At 37.8% G+C, this 15460-nt stretch overlaps 1 protein-coding gene across 1 annotated transcript in view; it reads left to right on the forward strand.

Annotated features, from left to right (window-relative positions):
- Sytl5 (synaptotagmin like 5) overlaps positions 1-15460 on the forward strand; it is a 224669-nt gene that overhangs the window by 179687 nt on the left and 29522 nt on the right. The window contains exons 8-10 of the mRNA XM_048796389.1: positions 7521-7662; positions 13241-13370; positions 14989-15095. Of these exons, the coding sequence (XP_048652346.1) occupies positions 7521-7662; positions 13241-13370; positions 14989-15095 (379 nt within the window). The remainder of the gene's footprint in view (positions 1-7520; positions 7663-13240; positions 13371-14988; positions 15096-15460) is intronic.

The raw sequence follows: 15460 nt of genomic DNA on the forward strand, positions 1-15460 counted from the left end.
GGGGGATAGTAGAGGATAGGAAAGGCAGTAGAACACAACAGACACTAGTATGGCAACATGTAAATCAATGGATGTGTAACTGATGTGATTCTGCAATCTGTATATGGGGTAAAAATGGGAGCTCATAACCCACTTGAATCAAAGTGTGAAATATGATATATCAAGAACTATGTAATGTTTTGAACAGCCAACAATAAAAAATTAAAAAATTAAAAAAAAAAGAATCTAGATAAATTCCTTTTATGATAAAAAATGTAAATTACAGTTGTTTTTGCCCTTGAAATAATTTCATTTGTCTTCCTTTAAGGAAGCCCCATACTGTCACCCACAAAAACCTGCTATAAAAATCTCATTTTTTGTTTTTGCTTGTTGGACTCCTGATCTCTGAGGTAGTAGTGTTCAAAATTATTTAGAGATGACAGCCTTGGCAACTTAGTGAGACCCTGTCACAAAATAAAAAATAAAAAGTACTGAGGATGTAATTCAGTGGTAAAACGCCCTTGAGATTCAATCCCCAGTATATATAAAATACTTAGTAATGATATGCAGCTAAGGTAAGTGTTGCTCATTTTCCTCAGTCCTCTGGAGTTGAGCCATCTTGGCTTATTCTTTGGGACTAGTGTTTAAGAAGGACACTGTATCAAAAGTGGAAAAACAGTTCCTTTTTTGGTGTGTGTTGGGAGGTACCTGGGATTGAACTCAGGGGCACTTGACCACTGAGCCCCATCTCCAGCCCTATTTTGAGACAGGGTCTCACTGAGTTGCTTAGTGCCTTGCTTTTGCTGAGGCTGGCTTTGAACTCACAGTCCTCCTGCTTCAGCCTCCCCAGCTGCTAGGATTACAGGTTTGCATCACCTCGCCTGGCAAGACAGAGTTTCTTATTGAAAAAGAAGACCTACCAAAAAATTAGATCATGCCATTTTAAGTTATTTGTCTTACAGTTACTGAACAAAAATAAGAATATTCCCCAATATCACACTGCTTATATTTATTTTAGAATCTATCTGCCCAGGTTTACTCCTTGTGTCTTATCTACTGCTAAGTATAAATAATCTAAGCTATAAAGTCATATGGACATGTTTCACAAAATACTGGGGTATTGACATGGGGAGTTCTTGTTCTTTTTTGATAAAAAAGTAGTTTTTTGTTTTGTTTTGTTGGTATCAGGGATTGAACCTCACTCAGCCATTGAGCTACATCCCCAGCCCTTTTTTGTATTTAATTGCTTAGGGCCTCACTGTATTGTGGAGGCTGGCTTTGAACTCAGGATCCTGCTGTCTCAGCCTCCTGAGCTCCTGGGATTACAGGCATATGCTTGGCCAAAAAACTAGTTCTTTATTAGTTTGAGAAACAAAGCCCTAGACAATCTTGTGCAGTGTATTTTAATGTCTCTTTACAGACAAGGAAAAAGACACAGAGAAGTTGGGTGGCTTGTGTAAGATTACAAACCTTGTAAATATACATGGAGACTTCTTATTATAAAATGGAGAAGGTCCCTAAGTAAACTATTTTTTAAAATTGTAAGTACCTGAAATGGTTTTCAGATAATTGGATATAGTAGTCAGGATTGCTTTGGCGTAAGCATGCTAAGAACAATATTTTCCTATTAAGAAAGAATAGAAGTGCTCTGGAGATCAATAAAGCAAAATGTCCTTTTCCTGGAACATGTATTTATCATCATAATGACTCATTAATGGACCGCCACAGCAAGAGATGTGTTCCATTATCCCCAAATGATTCCTAAGAAAGTTGAGGCAGGAGATGTCCCATCTTTTCTTAATTCCCATCATCTAAAGAGATCGTGAGCTCCCCCTTTCTTTGGGCTATTACCTGACTTAGTTTGAGAATTATTCTCCTTTCTCCTCCACAATGCAGATTTCTTCATGGTTCATTGGTCTTTTCCTGGAGCAGCTGAGCTTGGATATTACTCCCCCCATAATATTCTTTTATTATTTAAATTTTTATATTCATGCATTATGTTCTCTTCTTTATTTCCTCTTTTTAAAAATATTTCAATTATGTTTCGGTATACATGACAGTAGAGTGTATTTTGACATATTATTCATACTTGGAATATAACTTCTTCTAATTAGGATCCCATTCTTGAGGTTGTACATGATGTGGAGATTCACTGGTCGTGAATTCATACATATACACAGGAAAGTTATATCCGATTATTTCTGTCTTTCCTATTCCCATCCCCCCACTTCCCTTCATTCCCCTTTGTCTAATCCAATGAACTTCTATTCCCACCCGCCTTGTTGTGTGTTAGCATCTGCATATCAGAAAGACTATCCAGCCTTTGGTTTTTCTGGAATTAGCTTATTTTGCTTAGCATGATAGTGCCCAGATCCATCCATTTACAGGCAAATGCCATCATTTCATTCTTTCATATGGCAGAGTAATATTCCATTGTGTACATACACCACATTTTCTTTATCCATTGTCGTTTGAAGGGCACCTAGGTTGGTTCCATAGCTTGGCTATTGTGAATTGAGCTGCTATAAACATTGATGTGGCTGCATCACTGTAGTATGCTGATTTTAAGTCCTTTGGGTATATACCAAGGAGTAGGATAACTGGGTTAAATGATGGTTCCATTCCAAGGCTTCTGAGGAATCTCACATTGCTTTCCAGGGGAGTTGCACCAATTTGCAGTCCCACCAGGAATGTATGAGTGTACCTTTTCCCCCACATCCTTACCAACATTTATTATTGCTTGTATTCTTATATTCAGCCATTCTGATTGGAGTGAGATGGAATCTCAGTATAGTTTTGGTTTGCATTTCTCTATTTGCTAGATATGTTAAGCATTTTTTTCATATATTTGTTGACTATTTGTATTTCTTCTTCTGTGAAGTGTCTGTTCAGTTTCTTAACCTATTTATTGATTGGGTTATTTGTTTTTTTGTGTTAATTTTTTTGAGCTCTCTATATATCCTGGAAATTAATGCTTTATCTGAAGTAGGACAGCACTCTTAAAGTATGTACATGTGCTATTTCAATCTTCCCAATAACCTTATAAAGTATATCATAAAAGAGTGGAGGTGGGACTGAGGTTATAGCTCAGTGGTAGAGCATCTGCCCCGCACGTGTAAGGCGCTAGGTTCGATCCTCAGCACCACATAAAAAATAAAATAAAGGTATTGTGTTCATCTACCGCTAAAGAAATATTTTCTAAAAAGAGTGGAAATGATGTTTTAGCAGATGTCTAATTGACTATTTCTTTTCAGTGGTTTCAAAGCAAGAGAAAATATGAATGGGCTAGGAAAGGCCTAGCAGACTCTCAGAGTATTACAAATTGCTAGTTGCTAGAGACTGAACATATGAGACAAAGGAGAGTTTTTAAATGGATATAATTGTAAATTATAGTTGATAAAGAGAATGCTATTCAATGCAGTGATTCTGAGTCCCTTCTAAGTTGGGATGAGTAGTCACGGTGTTGTGATTTTGGGACGTCTCTATCTTCAATCATTCTCTCCCAGAAACAGACCCTCAAACAAGGATTCATAAGCAAGCAACTTATTAATTTTATTAATCCAATTTTAATTTTATTAATCCACAAAAAACCAGTAAGGGAGTAGGAGAGGCAGAAAGGAGAAGGTGAAGAAGCTAAGTAATGGTGCTATCTAAGATATGTCCAAGTCTCAGGACCCAGCTTGATTCCATGGGGGACTCTGGAGCATGAACTATGTCCCTGAGCTTTGTTTGGAAGAGCTAGACCATTGCACTCCAACACCTGTCAGGCACTGACTATGAATGTCCTTGGGTAGGATTTCCAGACTCTAGAAAGGTTGTTTCCTGAGAAATTATTTTCCTGGCTATAATTACTGGGAAACCATTATATGAGTCAAAATGGCAATTCATTAAATTATAGTCTTTGTCCCTTATCCTTGGGTCCTCTATCCAGAAATGGATACATCTGGAAAGTCATTATCAAGATTTGGGGGATTTAAAAAGTTTATTTTATATCCTGAAGAAATGAGATTTTTTTCTAACTTAGAAAATGTGTCATTCTATAACCCATGATAACCAAGCTCCCCAGACAATGTCACATCCCCTCACTTGGTCCCTGTTAGAATAAGATACGTGTATCGCTTTCTTGCCCATTTTCCCTTAACCACATTGAACTTGAAGGTTGGTTGGCACTGATTTCTAATTCTTCTTAATTAAATCACAGTAACATGATATCTGAATCACAAATAGCTCTTTCTTAATTGGTCTTTAACTTCTCTGCTTTAATTTAGACTTCAGGATGCTTTTTCCCCTCTTTCTATTTAAGTGGCAAAGGTTCATGTATTTTATGTCATGTTTTATATAACATCTAAAAGAGTTGGCACCCAAATATTTATGATCTGCCTCATTAGACTAAACCTTTTCTTAGTCTAATCAACTGAAAGGAAAATATTTTTGAGAGGCTCACAGTAAATGTAAGGAACAAATGAGAAAGTGCATGTCATTTTTGAAATAATGCTGCTGGCCACGATGATTTCCAGTAGCTGACTTACGATCACAAGAATTCTTTCCTTATTACAGGATAGCCTCTCAAATGTCATCACCACAATTAATCAACTTCTGCCAGAGCTTCTACACAAGTAGGAGTTTTGGGTTCAATAGGGCTAATCCACCATGGGGACTTTTTCCAAACCACCTGGATCTGAGAATATCTTCAATGCACACACACACAAACAGAAATGCCCACATGAAACCTTTTGCTTATAATTTCTTGGTTCTGTTGTACACGATTCACCCCAGCCTTTATTTTTTGAAACTATTTTACCTAAAACAAAATAAGGAGAAAGATTTTTATGATAATAGTTAGGAGAGTAGAGTACCTATGGTCACCACACCACAGCACTGGGCAGGTGCTTCCTGAGATGAACAGAAAACACTTGGAAAGGTAGGACTATGACTAGCTACTGTAAAATGTAGCAATGTAACACCTGAGGTAGGAAGGCTCGGGAAAATCACCCAGAAACTTAAAATTCCAAATTACAACAATCTACTGGATCAGAAAAAAATTTTTCTCATTGTCAGGATCAATAAACACAATCACAAGTCCCTCCTGAGCTGAGTTCATACCACTATAGTTTAGAATATCAGTTCTAGAAAGAGGAGCCTGGAGATCTACATAGTGTCAAAGGGATGTTGCCAGAAACTTTTCAAAATTATTTTAATCAAATCCCAAGAAACTAACCCCTAACTCTGATCCTCAGATTCTCTTCTTGATCGTTTATTCTATTAGTGCAGAACTCCCCTGGTTGAAATGATTTTATCTTGATGAAATGATACGTGAGCAGTATGAGAAACCAGAATGGACTCAGGCTTTGTGTGGATGGACAATACTATTTTTATCCTGACTGTCATGTACTGTGTGACAGCATGGTAGTGTGGTGACAGGTGTGTGTATATACACATGTATGCATATATATATGGAATAATTATTTAACCTCTCCAAGACTCAATTTACTCATTAAAATAGATTTTTTTTTACTTTTAACATTTTAATGATTTTATTAACATTTTTAAAATATATTTTTTTAGTTGTTAATGGACTATTTATTTATTTATTTATATGCCATTGTGAGACTCAAACACAGTGCCTCGCACATGCTAAGCAAGTGCTCTGCCACTGAGCCACAACCCAGCCCCAACATTTTTTTAATATATATTTTTTAGTTATAGGTGAACACAATGTCTTTATTTTACTTTATATGGTGCTGAGGATCGAATCCAGTGCTTCATGCATGCCAGGCAAGCGCTCTACCTCTGAGCCACAACCCTAACCCCCAGCCTCAACATTTTTAATTTTTGAAGAGTAGCATTTATTACAAAGGCTGGCAGGGTTGGTACTTGTGTTTCAGAGTCTTGGTAAGAAACTTCTTTACTGCTACATTTTTATTTTTACCTTCTTCCAAGCTCTGTGACAATACAAAGTTTTTACAGGGATGTTGGGCAATGGAAACTGGCTAACACCTAAAAAGTATTCAGTAAATGTAGCTGCTTTTTGCATAGTTATTGAAGATGGTAGTGTTAATCAGGTTATATCTGACTTTTATGGCTTCTCTAGTGCCCAGAATGGAAAAACAATCACTCAGAGTTGTGGTTGACAGCTCTGATGGTCATTGCCTATTCTTTCTTCTGCCAGATTTATCTTGTGGTAGTAATATATGTAAGTTCAGACATTTAAAAAAAAAGATCCACCCACTTGAATCAAAGTGTGGAATATGATATGTCAAGAAATTTGTAATGTTTTGAACAACCCACAATAAAAAATAAAAAAAAAAATTAAAAAAATTTTAAAAATATCCTTCCTTTATTCTATCTGGTTTCTCTGATTGACTCAACTGTAAGCCAAAAAAAATCACTTGTTAACCAGTGCTGGTGTGCTTTGCCAATAATATACTTACTTTCATAACTTATTAAGATAGTAACTAAGAGAATGAAACTCAGCATATATTGCATACAACCCAGCATAATTTGTAGCATATTTTGTGGGCACTGGGGGTTAATGATGGATAAAATAAGAACAAACACTTAAATTGTGATTTGTCGAAACTCTACATTTACTTATGAAGCTCTCTTTAATAAGAAAATTGTGATCATCTGGAGGGCAGAAATTATTTTTTCTTTTATCATTATTGAATGAAATTAAATCATTTTAGCAAACATGAAAGTGATTCAAACCCATTTAGCAAACATCATTATTTTATACCGCATTTATTAAATACGCACCATGGGTCAAACACTAAAACAACAGAGAAATGAAATATAATTTCTGGTCTTTGATTAAAACATGTACTGAGTAACTTCTTTGTATCAAGGCACTATGAAGATGCTGGAGATATCATGGTAAAGAAAACATAGACTCTGTCCCCAAGGAACTCACAGATCAAAGAAACACCAAGGCCCACATATGTGGATCAATTAGGGAACCAAATAAGACATTCTGCAGTTTTAAATGCCATTTAATGATGACAACTTCTTTATCAGGACCAAATATCTTACTAAATGGTACGGCAAAGACCAAAAGTCAGCAGCAACTAAGGGGAGGACAGTTGAACAAGGCCTGCGCTTGACAGGAAAGACCTCACAAGGAAAGCTGAACTTCTGTGGCCTCCAGGAATGGACAAGATTTACAGACACAGGGGGCATATTGGGTGGGGAGAAAGGAAAACACCTTAGAGGTAGAAGTGAACTTGATGAATTGAGAGAATACTCAGGAATAATAGAATGGCTGGGAGGATGCTGGTAAGAACTGGGAAGTAAAGTCAAAAAGTTCAGGGGGCACTCAATTCCAAAGACCCTGGAGTCAGGCAAATGGGGCTAAACTCAGTGAGCCCCTGTAGGGTCTTGAGGAGGAGGGTGATGTGATAGTTTCTGAGCAGTTCCAGTGCGGCTGTTTCTATCTAAGTGTAGGTCACATGTGTTCATCATTTTTTTTTTGAAGCTGTCCCCTGCCTGTGTCTTTGATTGTCACTTGGCTACCATGTTAAAATCAGAATGTGCTTTATCATTAGAGGAAGCATCGGTTCTTCAGATCTCATGGACCAAGAGGTCAGACCTGGGACCCCAAAGAGTATCCGGAGCAATGGTATGACCCCAATCACTCAGAGGTCACCAGCCCCAAGCACTCGAAGTGTGGCCTCAATCAGCAGCAGAGTAAGTGCACAAATGTAAAGAGACCCCCAGCCTCTGGGACTTGACTATACCATTAAGGCATGACTGGGTTTAACCTCCCTGTATCTCAGACATGTCATTTATGTCATTTAATGGTAAGAATTTCTTTATCAGGACCAAGACTCCTGCATCCTTAGTTTTTGGCCCAAAACCCAAAGTGAAAAAGAAATGGAAAGACAAGATATAAAGGTGGCATTGTATGCTGGGATTTACATGGTTGAATGGTTTAAACAAATATAAAGAATGTGTTGAAGGGTCTGATTTTAATCCTCCATGTTTCTTCTCAGACAAAATATTCATAAGTGGACAGCACTAAAATTTCTCCAAGCTGCTTTGCACTTGAAAAAGTAGAACCTTGAAATGTTGTTATAGTGTTCTATGTATCATTATGTGTCACCACATAATGAATGCTTAAATGGAATATTTTACATATGTGGTAAATTACATTTTATGTTGCCTTTCTCTTTTAAGGGAGAAGATGGAGAAAGTATTTGGAAGGTGTTATGGTTTAGATCTGAGGTGTCCTCCAAAAGCTCATGTGTGAGACAATGAAAGAAAATTTAGAGATTAAATGATTGGGTTATAATAGCCTTAACTTAATCAATGCATTAATCCCCTGACAGAGATTAACTGGGTGGTAACTGTAGGCAGGTAGGGTGTGGCTGGAGGAGGTGGGTCCTTGGGGGTGTGCCCTTGAGGTATATATTTCCATTCTGGTGAGTGAGAGTTCTCTCTGATACCTGATTATCATGTCCTGAGCTGTTATCCTTTGCCATCCCCTTCCACCATGGTGTTTTGCTCCATCTTGTGCCCAGAGCAATGGACTTGACCATCTAAGGACTGAGACCTCTGAAACTGTGAGCCCCAAATAAACTTTTCCTCCTCTAAATTGTTCTTGTTAGGTGTTTTGGTCACAGCAGTGATAAAGCTGACTAAAACAGAAAGAAAAATTTTTAATGAAATATTTTGTTAGAAGTCTTTCTTGGAATGAATTAGCATCTACTGCATTTATTAAAATTATTTTGGTACTGGGGATTGAATCCCGGGGGTACTCTACCACTGAGCTATATAGCCCCAGTCTTTTTTAGTTTTTATTTTGAGGCAGGGTCTTGCTATGTTGCTGAAGCTGGCCTTGAATTTGTGATCCTCCTGCCTCTATCTTCTGAGTTGATAGGATTACAGGCGTGCACCAGCTGATATATTTTTTTAAATTAAATAACAAACTCAATATAGATTGCTGGCATGTATATATAAGAAACCATTATATATGAACCACAATTCTTTGACTTAGCCAATATTTAATGGAGGTTTTAGTATATGACAGGCACCAGTCAAGCAAAGACTTGAAGGAAGTAAAATATTCGGGTCTAGGTGTCCTCCAGGCAGAGACAGTGATGACATTTGGCAGGCACACCTGGGGAAAGCAGCTTCACTTACCTACAGCTAGCCTCCATCTTGTATGGTCAGTGACTTGTTCAACCAGTTTCTTTTGTTTGTTTATTTGGTACTGGGGATTGAACTCAGGGACACTCAACTACTGAGCCACATCCCCAGCCCTATTTTGTATTTTATTTAGAGACAGGGTCTCACTGTGTTGCTTAGTGCCTCACTTTTGATGAGGCTGGCTTTGAACTCACCATCCTCCTGTCTCAGCCTCCTGAGCTGCTGGGATTACAGGCGGGCAACACTGTACCTGGCTCAACCAGTTTCTAAAATATTTTTAATGCCTCATGAAGAAAAGCAAGTGCAAAGACCCTGAGGGGCTATACACCTAGCACATTCAAGAAGGATCCAAGTAGACATTGTAGCTATTGCTAGTAAATGAAGGGGAAGGTACTAGGAAATGAATTCAAAGAGATCATAGGCCAAATAGGACCCGAAAACTACTGCATGTACTTTGACATTTACTCCGGTTAAGATGGGGGAAGCTGGAGGGTTTGAGGCAGAGGAGTGATAGGATCTGCCTTCTGTTTAAGCAGGATCTGGGAACTGTTGAGAAGCAACTGCAGGGCAATAAGAGTGGAAGCCAGGAGACCAATTGGGAGGCCATTGTCATATTCTAGGCAAGAGACTGGGCTTTGTAAAAGGGAAATAACAGTGGAGGCGGTGAGCAATCAGATTCTATAAATAATTTTAAGGAAGAGCCAAAAGGCATTCAGACTGATTTAATAACAATAATAGATTTGTTTAAACACTTACAGTCTAGGTTGTACTTGCTAAGATAAAAGGCATATTTTAAATTTCATAAACATTTATGCTAAGCTCAGCAAGCTGATTATGTTCAGTAGTCAGAAAAGTACACAGATAGTTGTTGATTATGCTTATTTCTTTGTGACCTAACAAGGAATGATATGCAAAATATTTAGTAACTGGTATGGCAGGGACACTGAGTAATCAGAATAAATACTGGCTGGGGCAGTATCCTGGGGTCCCTTCCATGCTACTCATTAACCTGGATTATGGGGAGACCTGTGGATAACGGGAAACATGGGGAAGGGGAGGTAGATGAGGAGTAGTTCTGTTCAGCAACTAATACAAAAGTATTTTAAAAATTTTAGCAGCTGGTGCAGCTGTGCCACTGGGTAGCACCTATCAGTCCAATAACCAAATAATAATAATAATCAAGTTTTTCTCAAAATAAGGATTATTGGCCAGGCACAGTGGTGCACATCTATAATTCTGGTAATTTGGGAGGTTGAAGAAGAAGAATCACAAATTTGAGGCCAGCCTAGGAAGATTAGCAAGACCCCGTCTCAAATTAAAAAGGACTGGGAAGGTAGCTCAGTGGTAAAGCACCCCTGAATTTAATCCCTAGTACAGAAAAAAAAGATAGATAGATATATAGATTATCTTCCTAAGGGCCAGCCCTTTCAGATGATTAGGAAGCAACAATCACCTGTCAAGCCAGTCGTGATGGCGCACACCTGTAATCTCAGCATTTTGGGAGGCTGAGGCAAGAAGATGGCAAGTTCAAAGCCAACCTCAGTGACTTAGTGGTGCCCTAACAACTTAGTGAGACCCCGTCTCAAAATAAAAAATAAAAAGGGCTGGGGATGTGGCTGAGTGGTTAAACACCCCTGGGTCAATGCCTGGTACCAAATAATAATAATAATAATAATAATAATAATAATAATAATAATAATAATAAAAAAATCACCTGTCAACAGAAATTCCCTGCAATTGACTTGAGTCCATTTACATATACATAGGCAGTGCCTATGTAGATCTCTTGAATTCTAGCTGGTCTAAACTGGTGTTTTCTAAGAGAAAAAGAGAGACAAAGAGAAATATTGCCTGTGGGATAAAAATAAGACAGCATCATAGTTCAAGAAGCACATTTGCTTTTTCACAATGAAGGGAAGAGGTATATAGAGTTAAATGGTGAGTGAGGTCACATCTTCTCAATTTCTCCTATTTCTTAGCATCTCTGTTTCAATGTTCTTTTCTGTTTTAGCATGTAAGAAGTAATTTTTTGAGTGGAGAACTTGTACAACATGATAGTCTCTAAACTGTCCTCTGCTATGATGTAATCTGTTAATTTTAGGTTTGACATCTGGAAATTCCAGGGCACGTATTGCATGTTAATGACTGTATAATATTAATTGGCCTATTAGTGCTCAATATTAGCAGTATTGCCATCATCATAATTGCCTGTAAGGAACTTGGTCTTGATTCATTACAGTGCTCTGCATGTGAAGAACTTCTTGAGGCAGTGTCAAAAACTTACCTAAACTAAATTGTCTATTTGACCTCTGTCATGCTTTTGACAAACCACGTTGGTCTATGACATTTAGAGAACTTAAGAGCTATAAACTTCCTATTACAGGTCTTAGCTATTGGAAAATAATGAAAGATTAAGACCAGTCTTTATTGCAGCTGAATTATTTAGTATGCTAAGCAACTGAGAGTCATATCTCTAAGGAGTGAGTTTATCTAAGTATGTCTGAATGTCTAAGATGAAGGCAACAAAAAGGGAATTCCATCCTATAAGACTTTGACCTTTGACAGAAATCCTTTATTTATTTATTGTAGTACTGGGGACTGAACCCAGGGCCTCAGCACATGCTGCTAAAGCATTCTATCACTGAGCTACATCAGCCCCCATCCTGTAAGACTTTGAAAGGCAATTTTTGATTGTTTACAGAAGGAAGAATTGTAAAGTCTTTTTCAGATTTGATCATTATCACACCATGATACCACCAGCATGGATATTTAACCTTAAGCTCAATTCACAAAAGGAACATTTTTGTTTGTTTGTTTGTTTTTACTAGTCACACAAGCTTGGGGTGATATAGTAGTCAAGCTTCTATGGGCATGGACAAAGTTGGGACACAGGTTTCCTTTATCATATGTTACTTGAAAGCCCATCTCAGACTGAAGTCTGCCACATGTAAAAATATTTATTTTATTACACCCCCTCCACACACACCCCTCACTTATTCCTATAAGCTAGGGAAGTTCCCACTCATGAGCATGGAAAAGCACCATGCATGAAACTTTAGTTCTAATGTAGAAATAACCAGCCATATTCTGATCACTCAACCTTCCAGATAGAAAAGGTGGCATGGTCTCCTATTAAATGGGGACAGAGGAGATAACGTGTTAGTTAGCTTTCTTTAACTTTAACAAATACTAGGGGAAAATCAATGTTAAAAGAGGAAAGATTGCCTGAAACAGTGGCATATGCCTGTAATTCCAGAGACTTGAGAGGCTAAAGCAGGAAGAACACCAATTTTGAGGCTAGTCTGGGGAATTTAGCAAAACCCTGTCTCAAAAAAAAAGGACTCAGTATATAACTCAGTGGTGGTAAAGCACCCCTGGATTCAATCCCCAGTACCTCCCTAAAAGAATAAAGGTTTATTTGTGTTCACGATTTTGGTGGTTTCAGACCATGGTCAGGATGACACATTACTTTTGGGCCTGTGGTAAGGCAGCACAACATGGTACCCAAGAACTGAAAGAATGACAGAAATAGACCAGCATTCCACAATTCCCTTCAAGGATACTCACCCAATAACCTAAAACCTCTGACTCGGCCCAACATCCAAATGCTTTTCACCACTTACCAATGGCACCAAGCTAAGGACAAAGCCTCCAATTTAGAATAGAAGACATTCTAAATTCAAACTATATCAGGTGATTGAGGAGAGGGGATGTTGAGAGTGGGGTAAACATAAGACCAAACACATTTCTAAGTCCAAGTGCTATTCTGAGGGTATAACACTTGCCAGATTCTTAAAATTACTTTATATAGCATTGAAGTTACCTTTACCATTGTACTAACCATATTTTAAAACACTCATTTTGTGAATGAAAAATTACTCAAACTACCTTTTGTGTTAAATAATAAATCTCTGGAAATCGATTTTCGATAGCAATTATTGATAGCAAGTTTAGGAATCACATGGTTTTCTGACAAAGGTCCTTCAAATGTCAATTCACTTCTCTTAAAAAGGAACGTGCACAAATGTGTTTATAATGAAGGATGTTTATTTCTATAGAGGGATTTTAAACTACGGTCAGTATAATACTCCTTTCTTCATTTCTACCTTGTTGGAAGGAGCGTGGTTTTGAACATTCCATGGGTTTGGCTGCCATTGAAAGCACCTCTGAGGAGCTTACAAAGAGTCACCGCAGAAACACTTCAGGCACGCCTTCCATTGAAGTGTCTGGGACTTCCCTCTCCTCAGGTGGGTAGTTACAACATGACTACTCTGTTGTTAAAAAAAAAAAAATGACCCAATCAGATGGAATTGGCTGCTTTATGTTATACCATGTGTATGTTTTCTGCCTCAGAAAACAGTTGCCAAATCTTGTACCTATGGTAGTAGGCTCCCTGTGTGAGAACTGCTTGAAGGTGGTCCCAAGTGCAAATCTATTTATTGAGTGCATACTGTTGTTAGGCATCATCTTCAAGTTTTAGAGCTATATTAGAGTATCAGTATAGAAGTATAGGAAATATAAATGGTTCCAGAATATGTTTGCTATGATACATAACACTTGCCCAGAGTGCAAGGAAATTGTCGTTCAACTGATATGGTGCACCAAAGTTCCCTATATCCAGATAAACCACTGCATGGTTTAATGAAGGAGCTTGTTTGCAAGCTGCATTAAGGTATTAATAATAACCATTTTTGTTTGTATGGCACATTCGCACATATCATTTTAGTTCATGATTACAGCAATCCAGTGAATCAGGTATTATTTATGTTGCAAATATTTTTACCTATGAATGAGGAAACTCTAGAGAAATTTGTCATAATTATGAAGTTTAGGTCCATATATAGAACTGATTTCATAATGAAGTCTTCAACATTAAAAAGTTATCTGTTGCTGGACATAGTGGCACACGCCTGTAATCCCAGCAGCTTGGGAGGCTGAGGTCAGAGCATTGCAAGTTCAAAATCAGCCTCAGCAATGGCAAGGTGCTAAACAACTTAGTGAGAACCTGTCTCTAAATAAAATACAAAATACAGTGTCCCATGAGTTCAATCCCTGGCACCCCCCCAAAAAAAATAAAAAGATTTTTTATTGATGGAAGAATGTTCTGGTGCCTAGTGAACTTCCTTTCAATGATTGGTAGTCACTCCCTTTTTATGTGAAAGGAACTTGGTATATCATTTGAAAGTGGATATTTAAAATTGGTCAACTTGTATTTTATGTCAAATATGAAAGTACAGTAAATTCTCTAAATATTGAAATCAAGAATGCTTAATGTTCACCAGGTACAGTGGTACATGCCTGTAATACCAGCTACTCAGGAGACTGAGGCAGGAGGACTGCAAATTCGAGGCCAGCATCAACAACTTAATGAAGCCTTAAGCAACTTAATGAGACCATGTCTCAAAATTAAGAGTAAAAAGGGGCCTGGGGAATAGCTCAGTTGGTAGAGTGCTTGCCTTGCATGCACAAGGCCCTGGGTTCAATCCCTAGCACCCCCCCCCAAAAAAAAAATTAAACTAAAAAGGGTTGGTGATATGGCTCAGTGGTTATACACCCCTGGGTTCAATTTTGTTTTGTACTATGGAAAACAAAATTTAAAAGATTAATTATTAATTATTATTTTCCAAGTTTAAAGACCCAATCTATGAGTTTTTTTTTAAATTCTAGGAGTAAAGCAGAAGATTATTGTAAATGGAAGTATTTTAACATAAACTGCGTGAAGTTATTGATTCTGGCTGTTAGCATGACTATCCATGATCTGTGCCTAAAAAGAATTGAAATAAGGAGGAAAAATTTGCAATGAAAAATAAGAATTTATCTCCAAAGTAAGAAGATATACTTATTTTTTTCTTTTTCTCTCTCCAGACCGGAGTCGATCTGAGTTAGATTTGAGTGAATCATTTACAGAAGACTTAGAAGATACTGTAAGCATAAGAAGCAGATCGGTCCCTGGGACTTTAGACAAAGACTTGGTAAGTTGGATGTGTAAGAGTCCAAGATATGACAAAAGAAGGTCATGGTCTTGCTCCAAGTAGTTCCACTTTTAGGTGATGATGAGTTACCTAAAGGAACTTAGTTATCTCTTCTTGTTAGTCTTAACATAATAAGTGCTACTAAACCAGGTGTGGTGGCGGCACATGCCTGTAATCCCAGCAGCTCAGGAGGCTGAGCCAGGAGGATTGTGAGTTCAAAGTCAGCCTCAGCAACTTAGCAAGGCCCTAAGCAACTTGGGGAGACCCTGTCTCTAAATAAAAATAAAAAGGACTAGGGATGTGGCTCAGTGGTTAAGCATCCCTGGGTTCAATCCCAGTACCAAAAAAAAAAAAAAAAAAAAAAA

The sequence above is a fragment of the Marmota marmota genome, unplaced genomic scaffold (assembly GCF_001458135.2).
Source record: "Marmota marmota marmota unplaced genomic scaffold, marMar, whole genome shotgun sequence".
In the NCBI taxonomy this organism is placed as follows: domain Eukaryota; kingdom Metazoa; phylum Chordata; class Mammalia; order Rodentia; family Sciuridae; genus Marmota; species Marmota marmota.